Genomic DNA, 19532 nt, shown 5'->3' with positions numbered 1-19532 from the left:
AGGAACAGAGTTGCAGGGTGGCTGCTCTGTGGTCTATAATAACATTCCAGCAGTCAATATTCCCTTTTTATCCATTTTTTATTTTTATTCATTTTCTCAGAAAAGTAAAACAGCCACAGCAGCCTGAGTGGCTCTCCTGGACTATCCAACAATAAGCCCAAAATATGGCATAAACCTTGTATAGGGTGGTCCAGATCTAATTATGCAGTTTTCATTATGCTATAAACTTATTAAGTTTATTACATGGAAAATCACCCAAAAAATCCCAGACCATCGAAAAGTGTGCGAACTGACAACATGAAGAATTGTCTTGGCGCCGAACTGGAATCGTCCCCGCATAAATCAAAGTCATCCAGACGATCTGGATCTGCATAATTAGATCTGGACCACCCTGTACAACAGTATAGCTCTTCTGATACAGTAACAGCTATTTATGTGGCTTCATTCTGTCTGAAGACTTGATTGTGATAATGAGAGTGCTCTGCAGTAGACTGATGGTGCCATCCATCTGCTTTGCTCCTGATGTCTGTATTGAAATCATGTTCACAAAATGGAGAGATGAATGGACGAACATTTAATATGAGATTTAATGTCAGTCCATCCATTGCAATATCCTGCTTTGTTTATTACAAACTTGTGGAGAGTAAAGCAGGAAGCTGCTCTGGGTACCTGTATATTGTAGGGCAAACTCAGTCAAACAGGGTCAGTTTGGAGAAACCAGTGAAATTAACCTGAATGTCTTTTGCATGTGGGGGAAGACCTGAGTGCTCGTGACCCATGTATACACAGGAAGAATGTGCAGAAGTTGGTGAGCGACTTGAAATGGGAAAATAGGTGCTTGAACCTGTGTGATACTTTAGCCGTGGTGTTTTTTAATGTAGTAAATCAATAATAGCAGTTTCACTCTAATGTGATGTGTTGAACACAAAAATAATACAGGAACTATAATACAATAGTAAATATTTAGTGTATAGCAGTAAATCAGAATATTTCTAATGATAAAGGTAACCATAAAGCTAAACAGAAAATTAATGAAAAATAGACAATGAAGTTCAATGCATAATATATATGTTGTTTTTAATTTTTTTAGGGCTCTGTACAAACACTCCAAATAATTCCTTTTCCATCTGCTAATGATCCGGCTCAACCCATGCATTCTGTCTCTCCCGAAAAAGGTAAAATGTGTATTTGTGATGTAAGTGATAATTAAAATTGATGAGTAACTGAAATTGATAAATCTGTTTTTAGATGCTAAGCTATTTATTTCATGATAAACAAATATGGCTTGGCATACATTGGATTCAGAAAGCATTCAGAACCTTTCATTTTCTGTGCACTTTATTGTGTTGTACAAATCTGCCATTTGTTTTAATCAGTCTATACTCAATAACCCCTAATGCTAAAGTGAAAACATGTTTTCAGGCAGGTGTTATAAAAAAAAAAGAGTTATATACTGTAAGTATTCAGACCCTTATTTCAAAACCTTGTAGAAGCCTCTTTGGCAGTAATTACAGCTTTGTGCGCAGAAAGTGAAGTTGTCTAAATACATTCTGAATCCACTATAAGTAGGTGTTGGTGCGTGCATGTGTCTGTGTGCGTGTGTGTGTGTGTGCGTGTGTGTGTGTGTGTGTGTGTGAATGTGCCAGTGATGGGAATCAGACTTGATGCTAATGCAGTCTTGATAAAATCTTACTCTTCCCAGTCTTGTAATGGAAAAACTAGCATCTGAAAACAAATAGATGTAAGTATGGAAACTGTGTCATTAAATAACTTATAGTCTGTGATTACAAAAATATTTCTCAGTTTTCTTTGAAACGTTTTAACTCTTTTTTGATGATAGGAGTTTTGTTTCCAGAATTTTCTTTGCCTTTGGTAAGAAGATTTTTTCCACCTATTTAAATACCAAGAATACATTATTTAACAAAGATGTAGGAAGTTATACAGATGAATGAGGACCATTTAGTAGCTTCAGTCACTAAGCAGTGTGGATATCTCATTCAGCAGTGAGCATCAGGATCTCTTCTCCAACTGCTTGGCTTAGTAGTTTCTTCATGATTCCCACAATCCTTTCTGTGAAAAAATGCTTTCTGGCTTCTGTCTTGAATATGCTTCCTCTTAATTTCTACCAGTAATCCTTGAGTATGTGATTTACTATAACTAATTTTAGCTTTTGAAAATGTATAAACCTGGATGAAGCTGATAATTATGTTGTCTTCAATCCTCAAGACTGCAGGGGGTTTCATTTCCTTAACCTGTCAGAGTGGGACATGCCCTTTCGTTTATGGGATTCACTTGCTGTTCTGTACCCAACCTGAGATGCTATCTCATTTCAATAGTGTGGGAAACAGAAATGCACACAACTAGATCTTTTTCTGATGCATTCCTATGCCCAGTTTTTATTATGTACACTTTATTGAAGTTATTATATAATTAAATATTTTGACCAATTTTCTTATATCAAACTTCAGCTATAGAGCTGCATTTTTATACTGCATTCCAACATGAAACAACATACAGTATAAAATTCCACACTTTACATGTCTCAGCCAGAATCTACCTGTTAAAATGGAATTTAACATACTGAAATTTGCAAAGTTATTTTTTTTCCTTTCTTATCTGTCTTTACATTATTATTTTTAAAATCATTTTCTAAATTAGAAATACAGTACATCCTATAATAGGTAAGTAGTACGAGAAGAAAACAGTAAATGAAATTGTGTTGTTCTGAGTTATAGTTTATGCTTTTATATAGGGTGGTCCAGATCTAATTATGCAATTTTCATTACGCTATAACTTATTAAGTTTATTACTTAGAAAATCGCCCAAAAAATCCTGGACCATTGAGAAGTGTGCGAACTGCCGACATCAAGAATTGTCTTGGCGCCGAACTGGAATCGTTCCCGCGTAAATCAAAGTCATCCAGACGATCTGGATCTGCATAATTAGATCTGGACCACCCTATATTTTAAAACCCTTTTTTGAATACATGGTCAACTACTTGCTGTTTGAATATTTTTAAGTAAAAGCACGACCACTATCACGCAATTGTTGATATACTCAAATTATTATGTTCTATTAAGTTCTTTTTTTTTTCTCTTGCTGTTTTCACAGTTTCTGAGAGTACGGCTCAGTTTTTGCTGGCAGAAAATCTGGCTGATACCTCAGTTGCAGATGAGGACATTCTTGCTGCCATGGAAACGGTCCAGTCACAAAAATACGCATTCCTGCGGCACCGAGCACTGCACCTTGGCCTCAGTTCTTTGTCTATGGAAGAGCAGAAATTGTTACATTCTTTGGACCGGCTAAATCAAAGACTACAACGTAAAAGTCTTCTGTTTGATTTCCACTTCGCATTTTATGTGCTTATTCAACACAGGAATTGTGTGAATGTTATCTCAGTATTCTCACAGGGTACCTTTGGGTCCACAGTATACAACCTCATATGAAAGACATGGAGTTTAGGTTAACTATTCTTTTCTATCTGCTTAGTCCTGAACAGGTTCAAGGGCGGTGCTGGAGCCTATCTTAGCTAGCATAGGCTTCAAGGCAGGAACAAACCCTGGACATGAGATTTAAAAACTTATCTTTTTAGAAAGATATTTTATTATTGAAGTATTTTTTTTAGGTTTTTTTTGTTTTATTACTTTATTTTACTCTGTAGCACTTTGACATCGTTTATATAAAGTGCAGTATAAATAAAATTTATTATTATTATTATTATTATTATTATTATTACATGTCCACACACACACCCCAACCACAAACTAGGGTCAATTTAGTATTGCCAGTACACCTAAACTGCATATCTTTGAATTGTGGGAGGAGATTGGAGCACCCGGAGGAAAACTACACAGGGAGAACATGTAAACTCCATGTAGGGTGAACCTGGGACAGGAACCCCATTCTCCTTTCTACAAGGCAGCAGCAGCCCTACCTCTCCACCACCCTAGGCTAACTGAATTAACCCTTTATGACTGAGAGTATGAGAAAATTTATCAACTAAAATATAAGACTATCAAACAATATTTTAAATCAACCCAGTATAAAAAAGCTAGTGCATGATTCCTTTGGATAAATAGATAATAATTCCAGCTTGGCTTTATTTTTAAACAGTTTATGTGGCTCCCTAAATCATTCTATGGTACCTCTTGGTTTCGAAAATAAAAGATTATTGATTTGAACAGTTGTGTCTTTAAAGACATAGCAAGAGTGAGATATAGACAGAGTGCCAACTTGCAAAAATCACAACACACAAATCACAGTTTTCCATTAAATAAATCTGCTGGCAGATGTTTAATTTTGTATTTGCAAGTTTACTTCTTGATCATCAGACTTTGCAATAAAAATGTGGATTGGAGCAAGATGTGAGAGCATCTCTTGCAGACCATTGTTGTACCTGGTTTATTTTACAGCTCTGTCTCAGTAATGACCACATGATGACACTTCATTGTGTCCACACACACACAAAGCGTGTCCAAAGTGTGACAGTAAATGACTGTTGACCAGTACAGCAGCCTTGAATTACTACTTGTACTCATGGAGCTATGTGTCAAAATTTCGACTTGTAGGCCAAATGAAAGACTATGAGCTGGTTTAAAATATGTTTTATTTTGCCAAATATTGTGATGATTGTCTGGACCATGAACAACTTTTTTAAATTCCAGAAAAGTGGAGATAAACCGTACTTGTGTTAGTCAAAAAGTGTCTGCAATAATATTTTACCTTCTTTGTGCTTTTGGCCATAGCAATAGTTAAGTGACCGTGCCTTTGGGAGCTTTGCTTTGTGTAATTAGCTGCTAAACATGTCTAAACTAGCCTGCTTAATCAATGACGTGTTACCATTGTTAACATGCACACTACCCTTTTCACATGCACCAAAGAAGAGCAGGATGCTCTTATCCATTTTTTGTGGGCTGAAGGTCTATCAAGAGTACAGAACCATTGTCAACTTAGCACAGTATGGAAAGTGTTTTGCATACATAAATGGACTGGAACTTTTAGAATGACTACACAAGTGTCACAGATGAAGAAAAATTAGGTCACCTTTCCTTGTTTGGTACTGCTTACAGTGATTTATGCCAATTACATGGTTTTTACAAAACTAACATTGTACTCTTACTATATTAATGTTTTTAAAGTTATTGCAGGTACGTTTTGACTTAACATTATATATCCTTGCCCGAATTGTGTATAATGCTGTCTTCATTAAAAAAGTATGGCCTAGAGACCATTTTAATTTTGTTTTTGGTGTTGGTGTCATTAGGCATTGTTACAGTGTGAAGGCCGGCACAATGTACGTTTTTGCTGAAAACTCGCCTTTTAGAATTACAGCAGTAGTGGAGATTCAGTACATAGACACAATCTTCATTTTAATATTGTGCTATCTGAGCTGTCTGGTGTGAGGACTGTTTTTAATGTTTCTTTTGTGCTTTTGCTTTCATTAGATCCATCAGACTACTGATCAGAAGTGTGTGTGAGCTATGCAATAATTTGAAGTGCTGCCACCTCATAATCATCATTCTAAGCTTTATGCCCACCGTTTTGGAAATTCACTGAAGATGCAGTACAAGGGATAACCTCCCAGATGCCCAGACATTTGTGTTACCCCTTTTGGAAATGAGTAGCATTACAAACAAACATAAGTATCATTATTCAATAATAGGAAGACAGAGCTGATTTTTATATACAGGAATAATACATTATAGGATGTTTTGTATATACTAATAAGAAAGCAAGAGTCTAGGAGTATGAGATCATTTTTAAGAAAAATGGTGAAAATACATAACAAAGCATGAAGCACCATTTTAGCTCTAAACAGTGCAGAATATGGCAACCCCAGACATGAAACAAAAGCGAATATAAAGCCTTGCCACTCATGGTAACAAATTATGAAATATATCATAATTAAATGTTTTAGTCAGTTTAATTAAAACAAGCATATCTGTTAAAGTTGAGTCAATTATGTCGGTCACTGTAAAAGGTATCAACTAATTAGACCCCACCGAAACAATCAAGATTCCAATGGAGTCATCCCTAAGGCACCACACCTTTAAATCAAAGCGTTGTAGTAAGGCTGAGGATAGGGTGGCGCAGCACTTTAATCCTATAATTAAGGCTCTCATCTTTCTTTCTCTTTTTGTATGAAGGCTGTAATCTGAATCTTAACCTCAATAAATGAAACAAAGTAAAATAAATATTCTGTATTAGGGTTTTCCTGCTAGTTATCACTTTGTAGATTAGACTGGGCTTGGCCTACTATTTTTAAAGCTCTGTCAGCTTAACCAGTGTGAAAGCAGCATATAACAAAGTGTAGTCCGTCCTACGGACTCCAATTCAAGGTTGTGGGGTTATTCCAGCAATACTGGGCACAAGGCAGGAACCAAACCCAAACTGGTTGCCAGTCCATCGCCAAGCACATTTACCACACAGTTTAACTCAGTTATACCAGCTCAAGTTAAATTCATCAGTTTAGTTAACATACACGTTTCAGAAATGGAAGGATAGAGAGAGGTTGGGAGCATGCACTGATACAGTGTGTTGCCACACCCACCACACGACAAACCACCTCAGGATCCCAAATTAGAACCTGAATGCAGTCGTGCAATGGGTGACACTTCAGCAGGAAGAGCAGATAAGACGAGAAAGTGCAACCTTCAAAAAGATAATAATATGGCTAAAAAGGACATCTAAATAGCAAAACCACTGCAATGTACCATTTGGAAATAATTAATTATCCTCAACAAATAGACATAATACATTCTTCCTATTACAAATATTGTTTCAGCCTCCTAAAGATAGAAATGTTGCTGTTGTACTAGATAAACAGATAAGATTAATAAATTAAGGATTTGTGCTGCATTGAAGGCTGTGTTTTATCTGGGCTTGGCAGGGCAGGGAATAGGCTCCAGCTCTTGACCGTGTTATGAATACAAAAAGTTTAGCAAATAGATGAATTTCTGTCCAACTGTGGCTGACATTTAATTTTTCTTTTATAGATGTCCAAGAAGCTGTTGGGGGCAATCCATCTGCTGCTAGTGTGCTGCAGATATCTGCTCCTTTGGTAAGTTATACTTCTTGACCTGTAATTATATTCAATCATGCTGAAATTGTTTTTTTTTATATTTTCAGTGAGATTTTATTTACTATTTTTATTTCTGTGGGTGGCACAGTGGTTAGTAGGGCTTCAATTCCCAGCCCACTTGCTGTATATATAACTGAACATTCTCCAGGGTTATTTTATGATCACTTCAGTTTCTTCCCATAACACAAAGATGTGCATGTTAGTTACTTTAGAATGCTTAACAGAACTGGTTATGTGTGATTGTGGGTGTGGGCATGAGTGTGCTTAAATGTGGACTAGAAAACCTTCCAGAGCTGGCTCATACACCGAGTACAGAGGTAAGCTCCGGGCTCCCCACAACTCTATAGGTTTAAAGAATTGATGGATGACTGAATTTCTGATAGCAGCAGTTTAGTTTACAATGCAGCCACTCCCAGACTCCTTGATTTTCATTCATGGAGGGATTAAGCGTAAACATGGGAGGAGCACACCAGTGATCTGTAGCATTGCCTCTAGCGCCTATAAAGCTTTGGGTCATCAGATAGGATGTAGAGAGCTGGTAGCAGTGGGAAGTTGCCTGGAAAGCCCTCAGGTGATATGAATCATTCTGACTTAAATTCTACTATTTTCTGAACTTGCTTTATCTTTTCTACATCTTAGAAAGTAAAAATCTAGGCATTACTGTATACATTGTAAGAGTGATTTTTTTGCAACAGTAAAAAATAGTTTGCCATATTTTTCATGTATTAGACTTTAGTTATAAGGCACCATGGTGGTCTAGTGGCCTCACATCAGCAGCATACTAGGCTCAAATCCCTATATGGTCACTGAATGGGTGGACATTGCATGCTTTCCCCATGCCAACATGTGTTTTCTCCAGCTCTTCAAGTGTCCCACCACATCCTCATTAATTGGTGTCTCTGGTTATAGATGTCAATACACTGCTGTGGGTGTCTTATTGAATGTGCATCACCATAGAGTGGCATCCCTGGGGTGTTCAAGGTTATTTGCTTATTTGAATTCAATATGGCCTTAAATTTAATAAATGAAGACTTAAGTCTTTCTGTCATGTTCCTCTGAGACAGATTTACTCAATCTATATATTTTGCTTGTAAGTCATAGTTTTTTATTTCTTTCTGTTAAACCATAGTTCCCAGTGTCTTTTTTTCTTTGCTTATATGTCTTGTAATACTTGGAAAACTATCAAATTCCTGTGTTTTTTAGTCTGCAGGTCAAGGTGGTCTGTCAGGAGCAGGAGAGGCAGCTGTCCAATACAAGAATTTTGTCACTGGTTCTGACAGCTGTCCACCAATACAGAAACGATAGCAAGGCTTTTTCTTAAATGAAGTTAGTGTTCACTTTTATGTATCTATGAAAAGGTACCATCTGTCAACTGTAATTATTTTAATTGCACCCAGAAATGAGTATGCTATTTACAGAATTGCCTTTCTGTGCTGTACTTGATTTGTAAATAATAATAAAGCACTTTATTTTTTATTAAATGCAGATAACAAATAAGGCTTTTTACATTAATGTTAATATGTTTGAGAATAGTATTTATTGAAACAACTCCTTACATACACAAAATGACAGTGGTCTTTGGGAAAAGTATATTACAGGGGTCCTCAATCACCGTCCTGGAGGGCTGCAGTGGCTGCAGGTTTTTGCTCCAGCCCAGCTGCTTAATAAGAAGCTCTAGTTGTCTCACTTGTTAAGATTTTGAACCATTATTGCTTATTTTAGTCTTAAACAGCTGTATTCTTGGTTTTTAATTGCTCCTAATTAGAAATAACATGTAAATGACAAAAGAGACCAGCATTTCTCAATTTAGCTTGTTACCATTGACACCTGTGTGTATTTAACAAGCACTGTTGGGTTTAATGAAATACTTGGAAGGAAAGTGAAGAAAAAAGTGAAGGACTGAGAATTACACTTCCGTTTTAGCCTTCAAATCATTTGGATGATCTCCTTAGAAAGGGGAATAAAATCCAGGATATGAAAATGACCTGACATAGCAGAGTTAAAGCCATGAAATGAAATTATTGGCAAGAATTGCTTTCTAATAAAGCAACCAGGTTGGAACAAAAACCGCTCTGGCCCTCCAGGACTGGGATTGAGGACCCCTGGCTATAGCCTTTTCTCAAACTATGACCTATGTTCGGTTGTTTTAAAAGTTTGCCCTATATGCAAATTATATCATGTGTTTACAGGTTTGTTTGAAAATACCACCCATCACAAAGAGAAAATCAACTGTGGAAAAATAACCTGCATCTTTATAATGTAGGAATTCTTTTGTGAGTTTGTTTAAAACATTCATCGATACATTTTAACTCAGATAAGAGTCTGTGGAAAGGTTCTTGTACATAATATAAAAATTTTAAAATGGAGATGAGTATATTTTTCCATTACAGTGGGTTCATTATTAAAATGTAAATAACATTGGGGGGGTTTATATATATATATATTTTTTTTAACTGATTTTACATTATGATCAAAATTTTGTAAGTAATTGAAGAATCTATTAATATTATTTAAATAAAACAATGTTATTGGCTTGTTGTTTTTATATAATACATTGTTTTGTTGGCCGCATGTTGGTTTCGCGGTCAGTGCAGCCACCTCACAACTCTATTTCTGTCTCGGAACCAGGGTCTTCTTTCCAGCATTATAGGCCCCCGGGCAAAGTAGTGCGCTGGGGCCCCTGTTTTGACAGCAAAACAGAAACATACATAGGCATCAGCAACACTGTGGACCTCTACACTCCTGGACACAGAAGACAGTGCCCATTGTGTCCATACTTTAAGATGGCCCTGCAGTCAGACCCACAGTGTTACCCTGAGCAAGTCACCAAACTCAATTGTAATTGTAAACTACTGTACTCTTTCCCAGTTGTCCAAGTCACCTTGGATAAAAGCCTCAGCCAATTTTAAATAGGTAATAATAATTTTAATAACTTACTACAAGTTCCTAGTCCAGTCAAATAGTTTGTATGAAGTTTATTCTTCCCATATCCCATTCATGGTTGATTAATTTATGTACAATGGTACAAGGAGAGATGGTGGATAACCTTTTCAAATTCATCCTCTAACTTTTCACATATCTGTGTTACAATAACTCTTTTAAACCTTTAAGTCATGCTTTATTTTCAGGGTCTATTATTTAAAACTGCTAAAATGTTGAAAACCACAAAAAAAAAAACCTTACATTTTTGTAACGTGGCACAGGTGGACCAGTGGTTAGTATTGCTGCCTTACTGTGTCTTGGTTTTTTTTCTGTGTGATGTTTGCATGTTCTTCCCATGTCTGCCTGAGATTTCTTCCCACAGGGTAAGGTCATGGGTCATTCTACATTGTCCATTTGGATGTGACCTAAATTGGATTAACAGTGTTTGAGAGGATTATTGTAGGTATATAAGAATTCTGTGCATTCCTGAATATTTCACAGAGGAACAGGATGATGTTAATGGTTAATAAGCTCATGATTTATTAATCTGCTATGACCCCATATTAACAGTTTTTTTCTGCTTTTATCATATAATTGGAATAGAATGATTATGGTAATAATTATCAATAGCCTGAACCATTTAAAAAGGTTTTTAACAATTGTTGGTTGTATTGTTTCATAATATTAACAGATCTTTTATGTTAAAATATGACTGGATTGACTAATTTATGTTTTATTTTACCTTGTCATATATGTTGTAATGTCCTTGGCAAGGAAGTTCTATTATTCTTCTAGGATCAAACACTTTTGTAGCAACTGTATGAATTCACAAGCACTGCAGACCATGTAGATTAATAGCATTAAGATATTTTACAAAGGCCAGAAACCCATTTTCCAGGGCATACCATATCAGGGATTGTCTTTGCTACATATAAGATCTGACATCCTTGCTCAGACCCCCACAATTCTAAATTAATCAATGGAGTTATACTGTATAGAAGCCAAGATACCTCTTCCCAGTACACATTGCATCAAATAGCAATTTACTGTAACTGCTAAATCCTTTCCTTTGCCAAGGTGTAAATGCTGTAAGAAATATTTTTAACTCCCATTATATCAGAAGCTTTCTAGGTGTCCATGTATTTCATTTCTGCAGCCATACTTTAATGTAAAATGAAAACAATAGATAAAATTAGGTGCAAACTGACAGAAACAATATTTAATATATTATGCATCATTGGCAAATATTTTTTAACAATCCAGAATTGCAGTGAAATTGCCAAGTTCTTTGGTGTCAAGAAACATTCAGGCTTCACTAGAATGTGCTGCAGTTATAAAATGCCAAAGCTGAGTGTCACACCAAGATAGGTGACAGACTGGTAAGTTGACTCACTGGTAAGTCCCAAGCTTTAAAAGTAAAATTGTGATGTACTGAAATGCTTACGATAACTCAAGGTATCTATGCACCCTCCTTTAAAAGCAAAAAAGAAATATAATAAAGAGCCATTACATAAGCGTTTTGTAACTGGCATATGCTTACTCCACCTGTTTATATCAACCAGAGCAAGTTACAATACATGTGATATCTTCATTACAAGCACATTTCTTACACTACCTCACCTTGGGTTTTGTTTTCTTGTTACTTGGCAACAAAAAAAAAAAAATATCACAAAGAAATCCCAAGTATCATTGCTTCAGCCTCTTTCATTAAGCAGTAGAATTGCAAATTGCTTATTCTGTAATGAGGGAGAATCACCAAATGCAGAATTTGTCCAAAGTCTCTATTCACTCGTTCATTTTGTGAACCATTTTAATCTACTGTATTTTAGGGTCGTAGGGAACTGGGCAGTATCCCTGAAGTTATAGGTACAGAGCAGGAACCAGTTATAGATGCCCACTGTACGAGAATATTCTTAGTTTTCTGATCAACATGCAACATTTCGCTACCCTGTTGCCATGATAAATCAAATCCAAAATGATGGCCCAACACCAATTTCTGACAAATTTCAGACCATTTTGACAGAATTACAATTTAAGGACGGCAGAAAAATAATTTAATTAAATTCAGTTTATTTTTATATTACACTTTTCAATGAACTCAAGTTCAGATTATGGATTCAGACTTACAAATTTAATACACAAAACAAAAAGCAGATTATAATACACCATTTATTTGCAAATAACACAAAGAACAGTAATAGATAATATATTCAAAAACACTGGCTAAAAACATAATATAACCAACAACCATCTGAAGTATAATATAAGCTCCAATTTACATCATTACTGATCATAATTCACCCTGGGGAACCATGGTCCTTTGAAATAAGCAAAATGAAGCTAACACAGGCAAGCTGACCACCCTGTCCCTACCTGGCATTTTGTAAAATTGTACCGCGCAAACTGAAGTCAGGCGGTGGTGTGGCATTTTGGGTAAGTGCTACAGATTCACAGTGCCAGTGTCCTGTATTTGAATCATATGCCAACTTATCGTCCATGTGGACTTTTAACATTCTCCCTATGTCTGTGTGGGTTTCCCCTGGGTACTTCAGTTTTCCTCCTGATGGGTTCCGGCCCTGAAATAACCTTGAATTGGATTAGGCAAGTCTGAGAATGATGTGATGTGATAAATGACATGCTGAACTGTAGCAAAGTATGATGGTCTGTTTCAGTGACTGCTGGTGCCCTGTTTTTCACAACCACTCTGAGGTCTGATTCCCTGGCCTGAAGTAGTAGCGAGGTAAGTGTGGCTAAATACCAAAAATTAAAAGATAATAGGAAAGGGTTAGTAAAAACTGATCATAATGGCTGACACATTTCAGAAAAGCCAATAATTACATAATTGTATTATGAAAGTTGTAATCAGTATTTAGATGCTGGGACCAAACTGGCATTCCTAATATTAACATGGAGATCATCCTATAGTTTGAAGGCGCAGAAAATAATGGGTCAGCCTCATATAGTAGTCATGTACTGTATATTGTTGAAATTATTAAAGACCAGTGTGTGGGAGTCACATTTTATGCTCTGAAATAAATGCATTAATGCTGTTTAATTAGTAAATGGGACCTAAGCAATGTAAAGCTTCACAAGTGTGACAGGTTTTTGAAATTGGCCCAAAACTTAACTGTAAATCATTGCAGAGACTTAAGAATTGGAGTCATACAGCCTTAACATGCTGTTTCTAGTATGATCCTTGTGACAGCATTTTTAATTAGTAGCAGGCTGGAAATAGCAATGTTTGCTGCATTTATTTGTCATATTTTTGTTTTACTCACATCAGTGTCAGAAAACTCTATACTTCATTATGGTTTTCTTTGATGAATACAGTAGTCGTAATGGTTTTTCATTATGACTTCATTTATGAAAGTACGTGTTCTGGTTAACCTGTGTGCTAGTCAAGAGGCTTAAGTGCATACAGAGATTTCCTAAGAAATGTGTTGCTGCAAGCTTCTCTGGCAGCAGTCCAGACTTGATGCATAGAATATTATTACATTTACTTAAAGGTAATACCTGTGTATTTATAGCATATGTGGTAGTGTGTCTGTGCATGTGAAGCACTTTTAACTGCACGCCAGTGAAATGTAAGACAGGAGGGAGTGGAGAAGAAATAGTACATGCACTTCCATAGAGCTGAAAACAATGGGAAGCACACACATCAACGCCTGTTTCCCCCTAATTCCTTTTTGCCACATGACTTGTCACTGACAGGTCTGATGTGTTTGTACTACAGTAAATGGACAGGCTGACCCTACCACACAGCTTTGTGCCAGGTGTGACAGGGAGTATCATGTTCTTTGAGTGACCTTTCTGACAGCTCCAGAAAGGCAGTTTGTTATACTGAAAGACAATTATGGTGATGGCACATCATTTTGTTCAGCAAAATCTTCAGTGCACAGACAATTCTTATGCTCTTGTGTTTCACTTTTTATGAGGATCATGGACTAGCAGATCTGATCTTCAACCAAAAATGTGCGGCACAAAAATGTTTTGTTTTCCTTTCCTCCTTTGGCACTTGTTCTGTAGCCAAATCCTTATCTGTATTTAATTGAATACATATAATTTCTGAATTAAATGTTCATTTTTATGAAATTGTTTATTTTACTGATCTGTTCAGTTAGGCCCAAGCTATTGTAAAGAGTCCTACATAAACATACAGTTAATTGAAGTAAACGTCAGCTTTCCCCTAGTTAAATTCAAGTCACTGCACGTAATGGAGCACTGTTCTGTAGAATCACACCTTGTCACATGAAGAATAGATCTATGCAAAATATTCTCAATGTAAGATATTCAGTAGATTGAAATTCTCGAATTTTCACAAACAGTACACATATTTAAATATTCATATCACCATACTTGCTTTCATTATCTATTTTCTTAGAACATATGTGACTATGTTTTGATGACAATAGCCCATTCGGTCCCACCTAGCTCATCAAAGACTACTCACCTAAGTCTTTCAAAAAAACTCTAGATTTGAATGCTTCCACAGTACTACTATCAGCCACACTCTCTGGTAACTTATTTTATGTGTAATAAAAAGACATTGTTATGTTTTTGAACATTTTTTATTTACTCAAGTTCCATTTGAGCCCCCTTGATGTTGTTGATGAACTCAAGTGAAATCCACCCTGTTAACCCCCTTCATACCTTTAAGCAATTATATTGTATGTTACCTCTTAATACTGGATTGCTTTATACTGAAAAGACACCATTCACTCCTGGCTGATACTCTGAAATCAATCTAGTTACTCTTCTACAGACTTTCTTTGGCCCTGCTTCTACTATGCTTTCTATGTATTATGGAGACCCAATCTGCATCCAATACTCTAAATAAGGCCTCCTTAGTGCAATGTATATATTAAGCTTCACCTTACTTGAATGTGGACTGTTTTATCCTTAATATAGATTGCTTAGTTTTGACTTTAATAATTGCTTACAATAATAATCTATATTATAATAAAATACAATCTGTGCATCATAATTTTGAGTGCTTTTGATGTACTCACCATTTGTAGACAATCTTATCCTAGAATGTTATACTGTATGTACAGTTATAACATGGTGCACCACTTATTTGAAAGACTGATCAAGTTAACATTTTTTCATTTCAGAAAAATGCAGTGCATTGATACAGTTTAGCTGCCTGGTCATGCCACCCTTTATTTGGTGATGCACTGTATATACAACTTAAAATTTCCTTTTTCTCTCTTTTGTTTTCTTCTTTTGAACAGTAAATGTATTCTGACCTTGTGGAAAAATATGTAAGAATTAATGTATTCCATATCCAGTTAAAATTTTTTTCTTACCAGACTGGGAAGCACGGCTCAAGTTGATGTATTGTGCATTTTTTGCAAGTGTGTGAATTTGTGGTCATTTAAAAAACCCAACAACCAAAGTTACATTGAAACTACATTAGAAATGGGCTTAGGGAAAGGGGTCCTTCAAAACTGGGTGGGAAGCTTTAAATATGGGCAGAAATTAGACAAATTTCTCTCAACCAGATTTACCTGCTATATACTAAAACAAATCAATTACTGAAAAATAAGGTTTGAATATACATGTACATTTTATTTTACCTCATTTGTGAACGGTGTGAGTCATCTTTGAAATTAAATACATTTCATTGGTCTTGCCATCACACTTATGGGAATAAAAGCTTGTTTTCAACCTCCTTTAGGTTGGTGACCCTGGAAGAAGAAGGGGATTGACTTTTTTGAGAAGTCAGTAAGATAAATTTAAAGATTGTCTCAGATTTTCAGAGGTACTAGATAGATAGATAGATAGATAGACTGTCTGTCTGTCTGTCTGTCTGTCTGTCTATGGTCTGAACACACAACAGAATAACTGAAATGTAAGAAGATTAAAAAGTAAATTAGACATCTGACTTGGCTCAGGGTTAGTGTATCAGAGAGAATATACACAGCATTGTTCCTAATGGCACTCAGTTTTGTTTTAATTCTCTCCTTCACTGTGACTTCCTGGGGATCCAGAATATGTCCTATAACTGAGTCTGCCCTTTTATTTAGTTTGCAAAATTTGGTGGGCCTCACTTTAATTTAAAACATGAAAGGGATTTCATCATTGAAAGATATCAATCAAGAAAGGGATACAAAAAAGTATCCTTAGCATTAAATATTCCATGTACCGTGATAAAGACAGTCATCAACAACTGGACAATATATGGCTCAACAGTGACTCTACCAACATCAGGATGTCCCTACAAGATCAATGAGAAGACAAGGAGAAAACTAGTCGGGGTGGCCACCAAGAGGCCTACAGCAACATTAAAAGAGCTGCAGGATTTCTTGGCAAGTACCGGTTGTTCCCTACACGTGACAACAATCAGTTGAATTCTTCATATGTCTGATTTGTAGGATAAGGTAGCAAGACAAAAGCCTTTTCTCACAAAGAAAAATATCCAAGTCTGGCTAAATTTTGCAAATAGGTATGCCCAGTCTCCCACAACCAAGTGGAAAAAGACAGCATTATGCTTTGGAGTTGCCTTTCATCAGCTGGAATTGTTGCTTTAGTCAAAGTTGGTGGAATCATGAATAGCTCCAAAACAGGTAGCTAAAGATGAAGAGGAACTTCACCTTTCAGCATGACAACGACCCAAAGCATATACATCAAAATTAGCAAAGCAATGGCTTAATCAAAGGAGGGTCAATATTTAGAGGCCAGACCTTAATCTAGTCGAAAATCTATAGGGTAACCTGAAGAGAGCTGTGCACGGGAGATGCCCTCTGTAACTTGACAGATCTGGAAATGTTTTGCAAGGAAGAGTGGGCAAAAATCACCAAGTCCAAATGTGCCAAACTGATAGACTTGCCAAAAAAGACTAATAAAATTAATTAAAAAATTAAAGTATTAGTTTAGGGGGTGTGTACACTAATGCAACAAGGCTTTTGTAAGATGTTTTTTCCTTTTTTCACTAAACAGTTTCTGATTTGTTTTCACCTTTGTATAGGTTGTAATTTTGCTGTAATGGTGGAATACGTTCTGACATGATTTATCTTGGTTTCATTTTTTATTACACACAACCTGTGTATCCACTGTACTGTAGTTGAGTTTTTTGCTTGATTTCAGACACAAATGGATCATAGTACTGGCTAATTCACTGTGTAGAATTTATTTTCAGCACTGTCAGCAATAAGTAATGTCTTTTTTATGTTATTTGTGCAGATTGTTTTTGTTTATATATTAATTGTATTGTTCTGTCTTGATCTTTGAGTGTCTTTGTTCATTACAGTTGTTTCTAAAGATGCAGGTAACATATTAATTGTATTGTTCTGTCTTGATCTTTAAGTGTCTTTGTTCATTACAGTTGTTTCTAAAGATGCAGGTAACATTGCAAAGCACATATGTGTATTAACTGGCAGTGGAAAACCATTTTATTTCAGAGCTAGCTCCAAATTTATTTAATGGAAAGCTAAAATTCAAGTACAGGATTTTGTAGTTCTTGATTAAAATATTTTGATTTTTGAGTAACACCAATATATTTGTTTGTAACAGCATCATGGCCAGCATGTAAAATTAGAGCAGCCATTTTATGGAGAGAATGTGGTGTACTGGACTTCCAGGTTACTGGTTCAGTCCCACACCACTACAACAATGCATGAGCCTGAGCAAGTCACCTAACCTGCCTGTGATCTAATTGTAGAAGATATATGTAAACCACTGTATTGTGTCCTGAGGCCTCATGCATAACGCAGTGCGAAGAATTCACACTATAACATGGCGTATGAACAAAAGTGTAAATGTGCTTGTGTACAAAAAAAATCCACATGCATAAATCTGTCCAAATGCCAACTTCCACGTTCTTCTACTACATAAATCCCAGTCAGCATGAAAAGTAGTGCTTGTGCACACGCCTGCTGTCCCGCCCTGTCTCCTCCCAGAATTATGCCTCTTTGAATATGCAAATCAATATAAATAACCCTTAAGCTCAGCGTTCTGTGAAAAGGCAATGGCAAAAGCACAGCGAATACCAAGTGGAGGCAAGGACAAATTAACTTTTTTTTTTTGGTTTTAGAAGTGGTATAAACAACAAAAGGAAGTTGTTCGAGTGACATAGAGTGTCGGAGAAACTCGAAAGCTCAAGTTCACAAAATCGCACAGTGCCCGGAATAAAAAAGAAGTTAGATATCAAAGTCGCCGTGAAAAGGTGAGCCGTAGCCCACCATCTGAGTGTCTTATGAAAGCTTATTTGGGTACAGAGAAAAAAAAAAATAGGCACACAGTGGAAAAAAAGCACAAAATGTCAACTTTAATCTCTAAATTTCCACTTTTTCTTTTGTCATTAAAGTAGAACATCATAAACTTCATCTTATAATTTACTAGTTTCTCAAATCCAATCGTAACTAAAGTAGCACGTTAAATGCTTTGTTTTGTATTTGATCTTCTATGTGCTGTATGTATGTGAATCACTACGTGCTTCCAGGCTTTCTCTTCCTCCGACAGGACACAGAATCCATTACATTCGTGATATTACAGCTGTCTGAATAATTAAAATACTGAGATGTATACTTGATATCATTTTCATGATGACTGGAGTTAAAGCATGTTATTAAACATGGGAACATGGTGGCAGTGATTGTTCATGCCTCACACAAGATGCTTGCTGTCATGTATCACACAAGATGCTTGCTGCACTGTGCGCGACCTTCAATGAAATAATTTATTGCTGCAGTATTGTCTCTTTCAAACATACTAACCTCTAATTCCCGTCCTTCCTTTTCTTTCTCCAAGTAACCAATCGCCACATAATCAGCTCTGTAATAGATGTTAAGCCATCTGTAAGCTTAGAATGCTGATTCTTCAAAACTTTTAAGGAACATTGAAATTTCATCAATCCTTCCCTTCTCACTCCAGCCCCAGCAAGAATACAGCGCAAGGCAGGAACAATCCGTGAACAGAGCACCAGCTCCTCATCAGCTCTGCGGCACCGTATCCTCACATGTTTAATTATTAACAATATAGATTATTTAAATTAAGTTAAAGTTTTATCTGTATAATATAATAAGCATACTTTGCTGCATTTCATCTTAAAATGATATCGTCATCATATGTACTGTAAATAGGCGCTTTATAAAGTGACTCAGGTTGTGCAATATTATAACTGTATCACAAGTTTACAGTGAGGTAATTGTACTTTTAAGTACAAAGCGTTCTACAAGGAGCAATTGATGGACTGATTGAGTGTGTTTATAGTTCTTGGGATGAAACTGTTTCTGAACCGCGAGGTCCATACAGGAAAGGCTTTGAAGCGTTTGCCATGTGAGAGCAGTTCAATAGACAGCATGGCTGAGGCAGCGTGTGCTAGATGCTGTATCCCGATAATTCTCTTTCCAATCAGCTGCTGAGCTGTGATTCCCCACTCATATACAGTGATATAAATACTCCGAGTGGTGCAGTGAGAGTAATATGGAAAAAGATGATCCAATGTGGCAATTTCATTGTATTTATAAAGCAGCATCAGGGATGTGGATCTAAAAAAGAATGGGAAACCACACTGGAACAGTAGCAC

General features: G+C 36.2%; 1 protein-coding gene across 2 annotated transcripts in view; it reads left to right on the top strand.

The window, feature by feature from the left end:
- Positions 1 to 19532, top strand: part of cep126 (centrosomal protein 126) — a 106363-nt gene that overhangs the window by 79112 nt on the left and 7719 nt on the right. Inside the window, exons 9-12 of one of the 2 annotated variants that reach the window (XM_039744340.1) lie at positions 1091 to 1175; positions 3112 to 3321; positions 6996 to 7060; positions 8285 to 8407. In XM_039744340.1, coding sequence (XP_039600274.1) covers positions 1091 to 1175; positions 3112 to 3321; positions 6996 to 7060; positions 8285 to 8386 — 462 coding nt within the window. In that variant the 3' untranslated portion in view covers positions 8387 to 8407. Of the gene's footprint in view, positions 1 to 1090; positions 1176 to 3111; positions 3322 to 6995; positions 7061 to 8284; positions 8693 to 19532 lie in introns of those variants that run through there. The other variant, XM_039744339.1, reaches the window with a different exon arrangement.

This window comes from Polypterus senegalus, chromosome 2 (assembly GCF_016835505.1).
Source record: "Polypterus senegalus isolate Bchr_013 chromosome 2, ASM1683550v1, whole genome shotgun sequence".
Lineage (NCBI taxonomy): Eukaryota > Metazoa > Chordata > Cladistia > Polypteriformes > Polypteridae > Polypterus > Polypterus senegalus.
The sequence above is the reverse complement of the archived record's forward strand: the minus strand, read 5'-3'. Positions and strand labels throughout refer to the sequence as shown.